Genomic DNA, 15,563 nt, shown 5'->3' with positions numbered 1-15,563 from the left:
TTTTGGTGTTGCTTGTACCTTATTGTACATATACCCAGGAGGAGTGATCTAGTTATTGTGAGTGGGAAGAGAGACATGGAACTTATTTTTATTTAGTTCGTCATGATTAATTTAGTTGGTTTGAAATTCTATTGTATGTAACATCGGGAACATGGCTTTTAAGTTGTTTTTTTATTTAAATTATGGATTATGTTATGAATTCAGTGTTTCTTTTGAAGTGACTATTTGAAGTATAATGTTATGGTTAAATTCCGCTGCAAGATGTTGAAATTTAAAGGATGAAAGTATGCATGTTTTGTCGAATGACACCCTAAATTATCGTTTAATTCTTTTAAATAAAGTTTCGGGGTTTAGGGTGTTACATAGTGGTATCAGAGCAGGTCGGTCCATCCGACCAGGTTTCTGTAACATGGTGTGTCCTCTAATAGGCGACAAGTGTGTAAACACTATCGGTGCAATGTTTCTTCTAATGGTTGTTTGCTGATGTTTAGAGAAATTACTAGAGGTAGAAACGATGATGTGGTTGCTGAGACTTTGAAGTCACTGGCTTAAGCAATGGCACAAGCGAACTAGAATAATCTGAACAATGAGAATGGTGGAGCTATTGATGAATTCCGTGGATTGGGGAAGTTTCAGAGAAACAATTTACCGACATTCATTGGAAGATGTGATCTAGAAGGTGCACATACATGGATCCGAGAGATTGAGAAGATTTTTCGAGTGATGGCTTACACTGAAGCTCAGAAGATGCAATCGGTACTCATATGTTGTCAGAAGAGGCCGAATATTGTTGGGATAATGCACGTCAGAGGATGGAAACTTTGGGTATTGAGATCACTAGGGTTGTGTTTAGAACTTAATTCCTAGATAATTACTTTCTAGAGGACATGCGCAATAAGAATGAGATCAAGTTCATTGGGTTGTACTAAGGATATATGACAATTGCTGAATATGTTGTTAAGTTTGAAGAGCTGGTGAAGTTTTGCCTACACTATAATAGTGCGGAAGCTGAAGAATCAAAGTGTATCAAGTTCGAAAGCGAACTACATTCCGAGATCAAGCAAGGTATTGGGTACCAGGAGATTCTCCGATTTCCTATGCTAGTGAGTAAGTTTAGAGTATGTGATGAGGATAGTAGAGCCCAGTCTGCTCACTGTAAGAGTCTTATTGAGAAGAAAGCGAAGAATGAGAATCGTGGGAAACTGTATAGTGCTCCAACTGGCAAAGGGAAGCAGAAGGATTAAAACGAGAAAAGGCCAAATGGTAGAGAGACTCCAACTTCTATCAAGTTCTTTAAGTGTGGTGGTGCAGATCTTCTTGCCAATGACTGATAGGGATGGCAACGGGGCAGGTCGGGGACAGTTATTACCTCCCCCAAACCCAAACCCAAATCCCCATTCTCTGCCCCAAAACCAAATGGGGATGGAGAATTAAAATCCAAACCCGATCCAAACGGGTTCGGGTATCCCGGCCCCGCCACCATCCATTTAGTGAAATCAATTTTTTTAATAGAAATACTTATTTTTTCAAAAATTAAATTATTTTATAAATAATAAAATGAAACAATTTCAAAAAATTCATACATACATTTCAAATATTTTAAATAATAAATACAAATCAAAATATCAAAACTTTGGCAACTTATTTAATATTCTAAATTATAAAAAATATATAATAATATATACAATGAAATAAACGGGGCGGGTTCGGGGTGGGTACTAGTGTCCCAATTACCCGACCCGTACCTATATTTTATAATCAGGGAAAACTCAAACCCGAACCCAAACCCAGTCAAAGAGGGGTTTTCCCGTCAACTTCGGGGCGGGTACCCACGGGTACGGGTTTTGTTGCCATGCCTACTACAAGAGTTCTGAGAAGAAATGCTTCAAGCGCGGCAGGACAAGCATCTCATCGTTGATTGTAAGATTAACTTGTTGACTTGCTTCAATTATGGAGAACTCGGTCACATTAGTAGTCATTTCCATAAACCAAAGAAAGCCTAGTCTGGAGAGAAGGTTTTTTTTCCAGGATCAGAGACTACTAATTCTGACAGGTTGATTCGCGGTACGTGTTTAATCAATGGTATTTATTTGATTGCTATTATTGATACGGGTGTAACACATTTGTTAATTTCTCTTGATTATGCTGAGAAGTTGAATCTAGAATTGTCTTTTATGGTTGGGTGTATGATCATTTATATTCCGGCTTTGGGTCCGATAACTACTTCGGGGGTTTGTTTGAATTATCTGCTGACTATCTATAGTAAGAATTTTGGGATGAATATAGTCTGTCTACCATTGAATAAACTCAATGTTATCCTTGGAATGAATTGGTCGGAGTTCAACCATGTTTATATCAAATGTTTCAACAAGTCAATATCATTTCTAGAGTTAGATGCAAGTGAAGATTTGTTTCTGTCTGTTAAGTAAGTGGATGAGTTCCTGAAAGATTATGCTAAGGTGTTTATGATATTAGCTTCTATGAAGGCTGAAAGCAAAGTTGTGATTGGTGGACTACCAGTAGTGTGCGATTTTCTATAAGTGTTTCCACATGATGTCATTTTCGTTGGAGCATGAGGTTCAGTTTGATATAGACTTAGTACCCGATACTAGCCCTGTATCGATAGTGTCGTATAGAATGTCGACTTCAGAATTGACTGAGCTGAAGAAGCAATAGAAAGAGCTACTTGAGAAAAAACTTGTTCGACCGAGTTTTTAACCGTGGGGAGTGCAAATGTTTCTAGTCAAGAAGAAATAGGTTATTTATTGACTGGCGACAACTGAATAAGGTTTCTATCAAGAACAAGTATCCTCTTCTGAGAATTGATGATTTAATGTATCAACTATTTAGTGGTTGCATGTTCATTAAGATTGATTTGTGGTCGGGTTACCATCATATTCGAGTGAAGGCTAAAGATATTCCAAAGTATGCTTTTAAAACCCGATATGGTCCCTATGAGTACTCGGTGATCCCGTTCAAAGTGTCTAAACCTCCAGGTGTGTTTATGGAGTATATGAATAGGATTTTCCATCCTTATCTAGACCATTTTTTGGTTGTTTTCATCGATGATATCCAAATATATTCTAAGTATGATGAAGAGCATGTGGAGTATCTGAGGGTTGTGTTGCAGACTTTGAGAGAGAGGAATCTTTATGCCAAGTTGTCCAAGTGTGAGTTCTAGTAGAAGGAAGTGAATTTTCTTGGGCATATGATTTCTAATGGCGGTATTGCTGTTGATCCGTCAAAATTTGATGTTGTGTTATAATGGGAGACTCTAAAGTTTGTCACTAAGAACAAAAGTTTTATGGGTTTGGCTGGTTATTACAGAAGGTTCATCAAAGACTTCTCAAAGTTAGCTTTGCCTTTGACTCACTTGACTCAAAAGGGTAAAGCGTATGTTTGGGATGTAAAATGCGAAGATATTTTTCAAGAGCTTAAGAAGAAGTTGACGTCTCCTCTAGTTTTGATTTTTCCAAATCCAAGTGAATCCTTTGTGGTGTATTGTGATGTGTCAAAAATGGATATAGGCGGTGTGCTAATGCATGATGGTTAGGTTGTGGCTTATGCTTTGAGATAGTTAAAGGTTCATGAGAGGAATTATCCTACGCATGATCTAGAGTTGTCAGCCGTCACGTTTGTGTTAAAAATTTGGAGGCATTATCAGTTTGGTTCCAGATTTGAAGTGTTCAGTGACCACAGGAGTTTGAAGTACTAGTTAGATCACAAAGGGTTGAATATGAGGCAGAGGAGATGGCACGAATTCCTGAAGGATTATGATTTTGATTTGAGTTACCATCCGGGTAAAGCCAATGATGTAGTTGATGCGTGGACTAGGAAATATATGCATATGTCGATGCTTATTGTTAGAGAATTGGAGTTGATTGAACAATTCAGAGATACGATTTTGGTGTGTGAAGAGACTCCTATTAGTGTGAAGTTGGATATATTGAAGCTAACAAGTGGTATTGTTGAAAAAATCAGAGAAGGTTAGAAAATTGACTTGGGACTGATCGATCGCTTGGTGTTAATCAATCAAGTTAAAAGAGGTGATTTCAAAACTGATGAGAATGATGTTATGAGATTTCGTGTCAGAGTCTAGGTAACAAATGAGTTAGAACTTAAGAAGAGTATTCTTGAGGCAGGAAGAGAATGTTTTGGAGGCCAAGAATGAAGAGGGATATAGTTGACTTCGTATATGCGTGTTTGACTTGTCAAAAGTCGAAGATTGAACTTCAGACACTATTGAATTTAATGCAACCATTGGATATTCTTGAATGAAAGTGGGATAGAATTTCCATGAACTTTGTGACCAGTTTTCCTAAAACTTCTAATGGGAATGATTCAGTTTGGGTTGTAGTGGATAGATTGACTAAATCAACTCATTTTGTTTCGATAAACGTCAGTTATTCATTGTAGAAGTTAGCTGAAGTGTATTTTTGAGAAGATCGTTAGTATGCATGGTATTCTTTTGAGTATTGTTTCTGATAGAGGTCCGAGACTCACATCATGGTTCTGGGAGAGTTTACAAGAAGTCATAAATACTAAACTGAAGATGAGTTATGCTTATCATCCGCAGACGGACGGTTAAACATAAAGGACTATCTAGTCTTTGGAAAATTTATTAAGAGCTTGTGTTTCGGAGCAGAAAGTTAACTAATTATTATTTAAAAAGTAATAATAATTATTAATATTTTTAATATATGTAAAAGTAAAAAAAAAAAAAACATTTAAAAAGCAACATAGGAAATACTCAATAATAAAAGTTTCGGTAAGTTTTAAATGATTTACTGTTTGGTCTGCTGAAATAAAAAACATTATTTAAGTTAAATGAAGAGAAACTAAAAACACATTTGGCTTTTATAAAGATAATCCTAACAACTATATATACAGGTAGATATGCGTATGTTTGAACCATTACAAAGTGGTTTTAGCTTCAAAAGAATTAACTAATCAATACAGAAGATGAGTTTTCTAGCGGGAAGGTTAGCAGGAAAAGAAGCTGCTTATTTCTTCCAGGAATCCAAACAAGCCATTACAAAATTATCCCAAAAGAATCCACCAATCTCAAAAATCAATTCAGATGAACGACACGTCGTTCAAGATCACGCCGACGTTCTTCCAGAAATTCTCAAACACTCTCTTCCTTCCAAATTATTCAAAGACGAAACGGCGGATTCATTATCGTTCTCTGCATCCAAATGGATCCTTCCTTCTGATCCCAAAATTCGATATTCTGTGTCTCCTGATGTTATCAATCCTCTTCGTGGTTTCGTTTCTTTGCCCCGAGCTACCTTTGGCCCCAAGAGGTTTGTTACTTCTCCTTTATCATGATTCATTTCAATTTCACTTTCGTTTCAGTTTATTAATTAATCAGTTTTTATTGGAATTCTAGTTCTTGTTTATTTATATAGCGTGTGTTTGGTTAATTAATCAGTTTTCGTTTGCATAACATGGTTCTTCATTTAAATTTGGAGTTCTTGTTTGGTTTTTTTAATTTGCAAATTGGATGTTGAGATGGAAATGAAGTTGTTATTAGTTTACAAATTGTTCTACGGCGAACCATTAATGTTTGGTGAGATGGGGGAGTAAAGCCTTGATGCAGTGGATGAGATCTCCGGTACAGACAGGGTGGAAGGATCTGCAAAGTTAGCACTTACGCGGGGTGGAGCTATAAGGTTAACACTTCAACGTTCAAGTTAGTAAGAAAATGATGAGTAGAGAATACCTTAAATCTCATGTAAGATGCCTTATATATGAATGACGATTATGGAATGTCGGAGAATGTCTAATGAATCTAATGGTAAGCATCAGTTCCTGGTGTGGATCTAGTGTGGAGCTCTAGAGTGAGGTCGCACCGTACCCTCGATGCTTTAGTGGAATGATAATTAGGCCTCCTCCTTTTGGGCTAATGGTCGGTCCATAATAGAAATCTATGATAATCATATTTTTGTGTGTGGAAAAGCATAGTTTTATCTGATGTTTTTTATGTGTTGTTGTGTTTCATATTTTGGGATGATGATTTGGTTTCAGGTGGGAAATGCCTGAATCAACACACGGGGTTTCAGCCTCTACAGCTAATGAACTGCGTCAGGACCGATATGAATTTCATGCTAACCCGGAAAAATTAAAAGCAGCATCTGAAGGGCTTGCAAATCGTATGTTTCCTTCTTGTTATAATAATTTGCTTGTGATGAATGCTGTCATTTGCTCATTGTATGGGGTAATCTGTAAGCAAATCTCAATAAAAACAAAGTCTAAGGGGGTGTTTGAGTAAACCGTTTATTTAAACACTTATCGCTTATTGGCATGTGGTTTTCTATAAACTGTTTCTACAATTGAATAGGAAATAGGTAGGATTTAATGTAAGTTATGTTTAAATTGTTTTATAAGCTAGTTTGTGAAGATAAGCTGAAAATAGCTTATGATATCCATAAGCTCTTCCCACCACTTACACAAGTACTCTAGGATAAGTTGAAATCACCTCTCCTAATTAAATGCTCCCATAGTATGGATGTTACCTCTGGCTGAATTTTCGTTACCAAACTTATGTATATTAGCTAAGGTAGCATCTAACTTCACATTACATCTCTATGGAATTTATAATCTTTACCAGCTAAAAGTCGATGGGAAACTAAGGGTGTAGACAGGAACACCATAATCTATGATAATCATATGGTTACATGGTAATGTGTTGCTCTATGTTTAACTTTGGTTTAATACATAAAATTTTCCATTGCAATGTATTAAGCATCATGTATTCTACTGAGAAACTTGGTGTAACCAGATTGAGCCGATGTGGTGGTATAAATGTTGAGTTTTTTGAGGGGGATAAGATAGCTTATTGGGTCTAGAGAGTGTCCAATAATTTCAGTAAGGAAAGTAGTCATTCTTAGAGTTTCTCATCTATTACACGAGCTAAAGTTAAACCTTCATAGGTTCCCGATAACAGTAGAGAAATTTGTACTTACATAAGAGGAACCTGATAGTTTGAAACTATGGTTGAGGTCTTTTACGTTTTGAATATAGAAATTGTGAATAAGGGGGAGGGAAGGGAAGTCAAACATATCTAAGGTTTGATAGAGGAAAATAGCAGTGGGGTATTATTTGGGCAGAAGTTACGTCTCTGCTATAAGTCAGGTTGTGTGAGGTAATGGTCACCGATAAAATCAAAACAAGTAAGCTTTTCTTAGTTTGTGGACCAAGTACAAATTTGAGTAGAAAAAATTCAATGGTTCATGCTGCATGAGACTGTTAAAAGCACCATGAGAAGAGTGCTTTGGGATATGATACCCATGTTTTCTAATGCAATTATTTTTGTTTTCAATTTTATAGTTGGAAAGGCATTTGCTATTGCCACTGCAGTTGTATTTGGTGGTGCTGCGATGGTAATCGGTACAGTGGCATCCAAGTTAGAACTGCATAATGTAAGCGATTTGACTCCATTGACTCTTCATCATGTTCAATGAACTATTTAGGACTAATAAAACTATTCCTGTAAACTATTATTGTTTCTTCTTTATCTTACGTTTTTGTTGTTTTAACAGATGGATGACCTCAAAACTAAAGGAAAGGATGTTGTTGAGCCACAACTTGATAATATCAAAAAGCAATTTATTCCCATGAAAATATGGGTAAGTTTCCAATTGCATCTCTTTATACTTCTCAATATTTCAGTTGACAGTCATAACTCAAAATCCAAAACTTTAATTTATAGGCTGAAAATATGTCAAAAAAGTGGCATTTGGAAAGGAAAGATGTCGAGCAGAAGGCTTTCGTAAAAGATCTATCTAACCTTTTTGGTGCTAAATAATCAGATTGAGATTTGTATATTTACTTGTTTTCCTTTTATTATACTTTGCATTAATAATAGTGGCATGGGTGATATGTAGATAATTTGGATCTAGTGTTCCTCTGGCTGTTGTTCTGGCTTTAGTGTAGAAGTTAAAGCTTTCTGGAGAATGAAAATAATACAGTATATGTAGTAAATAACAGAATTGCTGTTTTGGTTAATTCAGCAATTCATTTGTTCTTTCAGATATATGTAGTAGATAACACGGCAAAGAAGATGGGAATATGTTTGTCTTTGTTATCAATATTTGATATGAATATGAATCATGTGTAAAAGTGCTTTTTTTCCAGTAGGAATCAAACTATGTACTCTGAAGATTACAACACTCACACACTATGCACTGACCAGTTGCGCTAAACCCTTATTGTTAAAGGTAGTTCCTATAGCTTGTAATCAAGACCAGATCCATATTTCCAAGCCTCGAGATGTCGTTTCCACTTCCTATAGCTTGTAATCAAGACCAGATCCATATTTCCAAGCCTCGAGATGTCGTTTCCACTGGAAACTCGTCTTGGATGGTAGTGTATTTATTAATGGCCTTGCAATGAACGGAACATGTGAGAAGAAAAGATATATCATATTATTGAATTTACGTGCATTCTTGTATAATAAATATACAAAATAGTAAATGGTTCAAAAAGGACATTAAAATGAAAAGGCTATTACCTCACAATAGGATCAGCAAAGGTCGCGAGAAAGGTGTAATAACCCAGCATCAGAAAATGTCTGAACCAATCAAGCAGTACAGGAATACCAACCTGGAACAAGATCAATTTCCAATAGTCTTATGTTGTAAGATACTAGTAATGAATACATTTCCATGTTTATGTCAAATAAGTTTACGCTATATGTGCATAGCTGTTAAACTTATGAATCACCTGTTTGAATATGGATGGGAGTATTTGAGGCCTTGTTAACATAACCAGTCCTAGTGTCTTTGAAAGTGGCCCAAACTGTACGACATCCTGCAGAAATGGTCGTAGCACTGGATCCCCAAGCCTCTGCAAATGCAAAATAAGTGTTGTCAATTGTAGATTGCAGAAAATAGAGGTTGGTTTGTTCAAATTCAACTATGTAACAGTGCTAAAGCGCCACTATTTGACAATATTTGTACTGCTGTGTCGCTATTTAAATACACTGAGAAATACGACATAAGAAATTAAAGAAAATAACCTCGAGTGATGAGTGAGATGAACTACCTGCATACAACTAAAATTGGCATAAAGAAGTTCATTGATAAAATCTTCAGGAACTTCATCGGACTGTTGCTTCGCTGACATTGCTCTTTGGAACAACCATGAAGCACTCAAGTTGGGCTGCATTAAACAGAAATAACGGTACTTGGTTTCATGTAAGGTTGATGAAATAGTCAAACTATTTAAAGAATGCAGAAAAGTACCATATATGGATTCAACAGAGACAAGTTGTATGCGTCAAGATAATCACCACTGATTGCTTCATGTATTCCTTCATTCGCAGAGTGATACCGATAAATATTTTCGCAATCACCGATAGTAAAACAAGTCAATCGTATGTATCCAAAAACAATGCAACAAATATCACAGAAAGGCGTACCAGCTGACAGTCTCCCAAGATGCCTTGTTAAACTCCCAAAACCACCAAATGATACCGGTGATTGTATACCACTGGCATCACCAAACTACAGAATAAACCTTCATTACTTTGATATCATATATCTTAAGACGACTTCTTTTCATCGAACATCAAAAGTGTAAAATCATAATTTACCTGCAAAACTCTACTAAAAGCCGCTGGTAGTGGGCTGTGAGGTGCTCCATATCAACAAACAGAGTTGTATCAGGAAAAAAGTGGCAATAACATTGTATTAAGAAGATTTAAATTGGAAATTTACAGTAGAACATAATGAATTTGTAAGCACATGGTCTCGTGCATATTAGTACCTCTCGCGATATGTTGGAAATATCCCGTAAAGAACTCGCAGTATCTCTAGATTGTCAAGTGAAACACCCTATCATATAAAAATTGCAAATGCACACCAAATACAACTATTTCTGTAATAAAAGATAAGAAAAGAATTCAGAATTCTGAACAAAATAAGAAAAGAAAACTAGCCTGATATTCTGGCATAAGCTCCCAATATTCTTCCAACAGTTCTTCCAATTTCGGGGATCCGGGTCGAGGTTCTACGTAAGTGAACATATAAGTAGTACGATCAAGAGGACCCGAGCCTGCTGGAAATGCCTGTGAAGATTTCAATGAAAAATCTTTAAAATAAAAATCGATGATATTATATTTCAGTTGATATAGTAAAAGCATTACCTCCCAAAAATATTGTGCTTTTGAATCTCCGACTTTCTTTACAGTTGAACTGCTGAATATCACATCACTAAGCGAGTTATTTTCAAAGCCGCGTGCGCAGGTTCCAACAACTAGACAAACACCATCAGGCTTCCTCCCGCGCCGTATCTGTTTAACAAACATCGAATATGACAGTGAAACAGCGCTGAGAGAATGAAAAAGCGTTTATGTTTGTACTCCTGACCTGTTTTACAATAGGCGAAAAGTTCCCCATGGCATCGATTATAAGACGAGATGACAAGATGTTGTCACCGGAAAGTTTCAGAACCTGAAAAATAAAATAATACAAGTATTCATGTTTCTTTATCATCAAATGAAGTAGATATTAACATTATCCTGTATCATCTAATAAACTCACTGCAGCATCGTCGTAAACATTTATGCAAGAGACACTTAAGCCCTCCAAAATGACTCCCCCAAGGGAAATAAAACGTTTCTTTACAATCTCTATAAGCCTGGCAGGTCTGCAATGGCAGCGAAAAAAGTTACAATAGGCAAGATCTGCATTTTTTACACGGTCCTAAATAAAATACTCGATTTATAGGGAATTGTAACGCGTATAGTAAACATAAAATGCATGGAGAGTTAACCAAACAAACAGAAGACAACAATTATGTGAATACTTTACTGGTATATCAAATTAGTTTATGGGAAGGAGACTGACGAAACACCGAGATTAAGAATGTTGTTGACCCATATATCTCCTTTCCTTTCAAATCCACATCTATTCTGCAAAGTTCATGAAATGATCTTTGTAAAGTTAGTTGAAAATGATTTGAAAATGAAGCCATGAAGTATATAAAAATTTTTAGTTTAGCAATTACAGGATTAAATTTTGCTGCTGTGACTCTTTCAATGTCATCTTCTTCCAAAACTCCAACTTCTACAAGTTCCAAAAGCTCCTTTCTTGATATGTTCCACTCTTGTTCTCTCTAATGATCAAAGCAACAAAAACAAAATCGAAACTAATACTATACTTCAAAAAAATTTGTTAACTCCTTTATCTAGGATTTGATGGGTGAATACAGCTAAAATTACCCCTTTCAACACATTCCTTTCGACAACGGCAACTCGAAGACCCCTAGCACACAACGCTGTGGCAATGAAAATTCCAAGAGTACCTCCACACACTATCACATCATATGAACCTTGTGCTTTGTCAGCAAGATCAGATGAGGTAAACAAGCTAGGTATTGTAGAGACAACTTGCTGAGGTTCTTGCACAACTGCAATATACACATATCATCTTATAAGAAGCTACCAATTTAGAAGACATATAAATTGTCTCATTTCTAATTGAATAGTTGCACCGACACTTCATACTGAATGTGTGTCTGGTATCCGACACCGACATTCAGACACGTGTGATTACATTCAATTATATCATTTTCACAAATTGCAGCAGACACAAGTGATTACATTCAATTAAATCATTTTCACAAATATCACTATTAGTGTCAATGTGAGTGTTTGACAGAGAATAAGAAATGATTGAATGACATGAACCTTGTTGAGGTGAGCAAATGTTTGACCATAGCTGATCTAATCTTTTCAAGGCTTGATATGAGTATGCTCCACCAGCACCACCAACTTCTCCACTCACTGAAACACCCTCCATTATCCTCTATAAAAAAAATCAAAACGTCATAATCTTTGATACAGAGGAAAACAAAGAGACATAACATAATAACACACATAACAACAATTGAAGAGTAAGTAATTTAGGACCTGGGTTTTGGAGGAAACAGCTTGTGGTCTGAAAATGAAGGGTTTTCTGCCATATTTCTTGTGGGAGAATGGAGTCCTCACCAAAAGCTGAGATTTTCCATTGATGGGTTGAAGATGAAGCAATGACATAACAAACTAAACTTAAAAATCAAAGAAAAAAACAAGTTTTTTCTTTTTTCTTTTTCACTATGACTCTTGTTTTCCTTTTCTTCTATGTTTCATTAAACGTAAAAGCATCAAATTTGAGCTCCACAAGGGAACACGTTGAAGTACATGTATAACCACATAGAATGGCTTTGTCGTTTTATTCCAAAGGGGTAAGTAATAGGCTAATAGCTACGGGGTGGCAAACGGCATGCCCGCTCAGCAAAAGTCTAAAAAAAAATGGAGCGGAGCGCTGCGGTCATAGTTGAGGGTGTGGGCCTAAAACCTTGGTCTCGCTCTACAAAAAAGTGAAGGCGGGGCAGGCTAAACCCGCGGACACTGCACTTTTTAAGCCTAAAAATTTAAAATTTATGTTAATGTTTATGCCCTCAAAAGTCCGCATAAAAAACGGGGCGGGGTCGTCACACTAGAGAATGAGGGCCTAAAACCTTCACCCGCTACGGGCATTGTCTAACGGGTCGGACCTGTTTTGCCACTCTTACTTATAATTATGATTCATATGTGCTGGTACAGTTAATAGAAAATAAGACTTTTTCAATAAAATAATATTTATAGAGAATTTAATTCTTCAATTTATAACAAAATAATATATTAAAATTTTAAATAATAAAATTTGTTTTAGACTATTATAATGATATATTTGTAAAAGATCTTGTGTAAGTCGTGACGACAATAGGTTGCCCCTTGGAAGCGATGTAAATATGTCGCCTTTAGGGAGGTATACCTTGCCTTCCAGATACTTTTCTGTCACCCCCGTCAGAGGAAACATGAGATAAGACGTTTTTTTGGAAGAGAAAAGAAAGAGTAAATAACTAACTTGGGTCCCCTTGAAATTAGGGATTCAAAAATAGTCGATCATTTGACTAGTTGGGCAGCGACCTTTCCAAGAAAATCCTAAACCCAAGAGGCCTATATAAATACTTCTCTCCCATGGGAGAAGTGAGACATATCACCTTCATAATGATGACTTCATGGTCATTACCGTCAAATGCGGCGACTGGGAGATTAAAAGAGTCTTCATTGACTAAGAGAGTTTTGCAGACATTCTGTGTTGGGAGGCGTTTGAAAGACTTCGCCTCGACCCATAAAACCTGATACCTTTCAAAGGATCGATTGTTGGATTCTGTGAAGAACATGTACAAGTAAAAGAATACATCATATTGAAGATCACTTTTGGAGAGCAGGATCAAGCCAAAGAAGTAAAGGTTAAATATTTGGTTATTGATCTCTCCTCTTCCTACAATATGATTATATGACAACCAACTTTTAACAAATAGGCGAGTGAGAGTTATTCAAGGAGATCAAGAGATCGCCAATAAATGTTACATAGAGAGCCTCAAGTTGAAGAGTGTCCGCACTGCAAGCATGAAAGCCAGGAAGGAAGACTCAAGAATAAGGGTGCCAGGAGAAACTTGCAAGGGCGATGAGGCTCCCCCGCCAACCACTGAGGAAAGTGAAGATTGAAGGTCTAGAAGGGATGCCCTCTGAAGACATCGGCATAACTGTCTTTTATTTTTCTTTATTACTGTTTGATACTTTATTGACAATTTTTATAGGCAGGTATTGCATCTTTGCCGATTGTAAGGACAAGTTGTTTCATGGGGTGCACTTTTTCCCTCTGCGCTTTTATATAAGACGAGGGTTTTTAATGAGGTGCCTCATTTTTATTATTTTAGAAAAAAATGTATTTGTTAGCTATTCCTTTCTTTGCAGAAAACATAAAAGTTCGATATGGGATTGCCATAGAGGCAATCAGGACTACTAGATTCTTAAGTGGGATCCTTGCCGCCCAGAGCGGCGATCAAAGTTGCTGGATCCTTAAGTGGGATCCTTGTCGGTCATAGAGGCGATCAAAATTGTTGGATCCTTAAGGGGATGCTTTCAGCCCATAGAGGCGATCAAGTCGATAGACCCTTAAGTTGGATCTTTGTCGCCCATAAAGGAGATCAAGTAGCAGGATCCTTAAGAGAGATTTTTATTGTCCACGGAGGTGATCAAATTTGTTGGACTCCTAACAGGGAACCTTAAGCGGGATCCTTGCCACCCATAAAGACAATAAAGTAGTTGGATCATTCAGTGGGATCCTTGCCGCCCAGAGCATCGATCAAAATTGTTGGACTTCGTAAATGAAGATCATTGTCGCTCCTTGAGTAAGGATGGAGGCAGACCCAAACCCGCATGGTCCGCCCGCACCCAAATTCGAGTCAACGGGTGAAAATCCGAGTTGACTTGGTTTGGGTTTGGGCTCGGGTGCGGGTTTGGATAGTATGAAACTCGCGCCCGAAACCTGAAATCACACCTGCATTATATATATTTTATATTATATATATTGTAGGAAAATTGTGGTAAAAATGTATTTTATGAATTTTGCTGCGGGTTCAGATTTGGGTGAAAAAATCCGAACCCAACAGGTGTGGCGCATGAGTGTTATTTTGCCACCCGAATAGCCTTTGGGTTCGGGTTCGGGCTTGGGTGGTGATTTCGGGTGCGGGTTTGGGTAGTGTGAAACCCACACCCTATCCGACCCGTTGCCATCCCTATCCTTGAGGCAATAATTATTGGATTTCATAACGAAGATCCTTGCCACCCTTTTTAAGGTGATTTTTGCATGCTATACTTCATAAACAGAAATCCTTGTCGCCTCTTAAGACAATTATTGGTGGACTGCAACGCAAAGATCCTTGTCACCCTTTTGTGGGCAATTTTGTATGTTGGACTTCACAACGAAGATCCTTTCCGCCTCATGTGGCAATGATTACTGGACTTCATATCAAAGATCTTTGTCGCCCCATTTTGGGGCACTGTTTGCCAGATTTCATAAACGAAGATCATTGTCGCCCTTTGAGGTAATACTTGACAAACTTTATAGTCAAGATTCTTGTCGCCCCTTAGGGAAATACATATGAGCTACCCAACGCATCGCCTGGGGGACTTATGATCTCATCAACTGGGTTGTATCAACATAACATTTGAGTCTCTTTTCTTTCAACAATGTTGGGACACTGTGGTTGATTCTATTTTCTACTATGCAAATCAAGTTTGGGGGTAATCTTTCTCTTATTCCTTTTGTTAAGAATACCCTTTGCTATGAGTGTGTTTGGATGAAGCATTTTAATGAGGTAATGTAATGTTTTGAGGGAATTTAAAATGATTTGTACAAAATTTATTGTTTGGACACAAAAATGAAGAATTGTTAAAATGATGGAAATTTATGGAGTATTTTATCTAAGTTAAATTTAATCATTTTGAAATGACACAAAAAACCAAAGAATTTGAAATTCCTCTCATACTCCAAAAAATGTATTTGTTACTATTATTTCTTCAAATTTTGCAAATTGTCCTTATATTTTCCAAAATTACAAAATTAACCCCAATTTTTTTAAAAATTGCAAATTGGTCCTTAATAATTTTAAAATTTACAATTTGGTCCTTCAAATTTTTAAAAATTGCAAATTAGTCCCTACTTTTCAATTTTTTAATT

The 15,563-nt window shown here is 36.7% G+C and overlaps 2 protein-coding genes across 2 annotated transcripts; one reads left to right on the top strand and one right to left on the bottom strand.

Moving 5' to 3' along the window:
- The first annotated feature begins 4,881 nt into the window (after nt 1-4,881).
- LOC131642131 (uncharacterized) lies at nt 4,882-8,034 on the top strand. The gene is made up of 5 exons (XM_058912416.1): nt 4,882-5,306; nt 6,031-6,155; nt 7,333-7,424; nt 7,545-7,631; nt 7,715-8,034. The coding sequence occupies exons 1-5, from the start codon at nt 4,963-4,965 to the stop codon at nt 7,808-7,810; spliced, it is 744 nt and encodes a 247-aa protein (XP_058768399.1). The 5' UTR covers nt 4,882-4,962; the 3' UTR covers nt 7,811-8,034.
- A 40-nt stretch (nt 8,035-8,074) lies between these two features.
- LOC131642120 (uncharacterized) lies at nt 8,075-12,196 on the bottom strand. Its single transcript, XM_058912408.1, has 17 exons — nt 11,918-12,196; nt 11,696-11,813; nt 11,228-11,415; nt 11,014-11,121; nt 10,854-10,918; nt 10,548-10,653; nt 10,374-10,457; nt 10,151-10,297; nt 9,944-10,072; nt 9,772-9,839; nt 9,599-9,632; nt 9,425-9,509; nt 9,249-9,316; nt 9,049-9,165; nt 8,728-8,850; nt 8,516-8,607; nt 8,075-8,387 (listed from the first exon to the last, which is right to left on the bottom strand). The coding sequence occupies exons 1-17, from the start codon at nt 12,044-12,046 to the stop codon at nt 8,291-8,293; spliced, it is 1,758 nt and encodes a 585-aa protein (XP_058768391.1). The 5' UTR covers nt 12,047-12,196; the 3' UTR covers nt 8,075-8,290.
- Nucleotides 12,197-15,563: the final 3,367 nt, after the last annotated feature.

Source organism: Vicia villosa, linkage group LG1 (assembly GCF_029867415.1).
Source record: "Vicia villosa cultivar HV-30 ecotype Madison, WI linkage group LG1, Vvil1.0, whole genome shotgun sequence".
In the NCBI taxonomy this organism is placed as follows: Eukaryota; Viridiplantae; Streptophyta; class Magnoliopsida; order Fabales; family Fabaceae; genus Vicia; species Vicia villosa.
The sequence above is the reverse complement of the archived record's forward strand: the minus strand, read 5'-3'. Positions and strand labels throughout refer to the sequence as shown.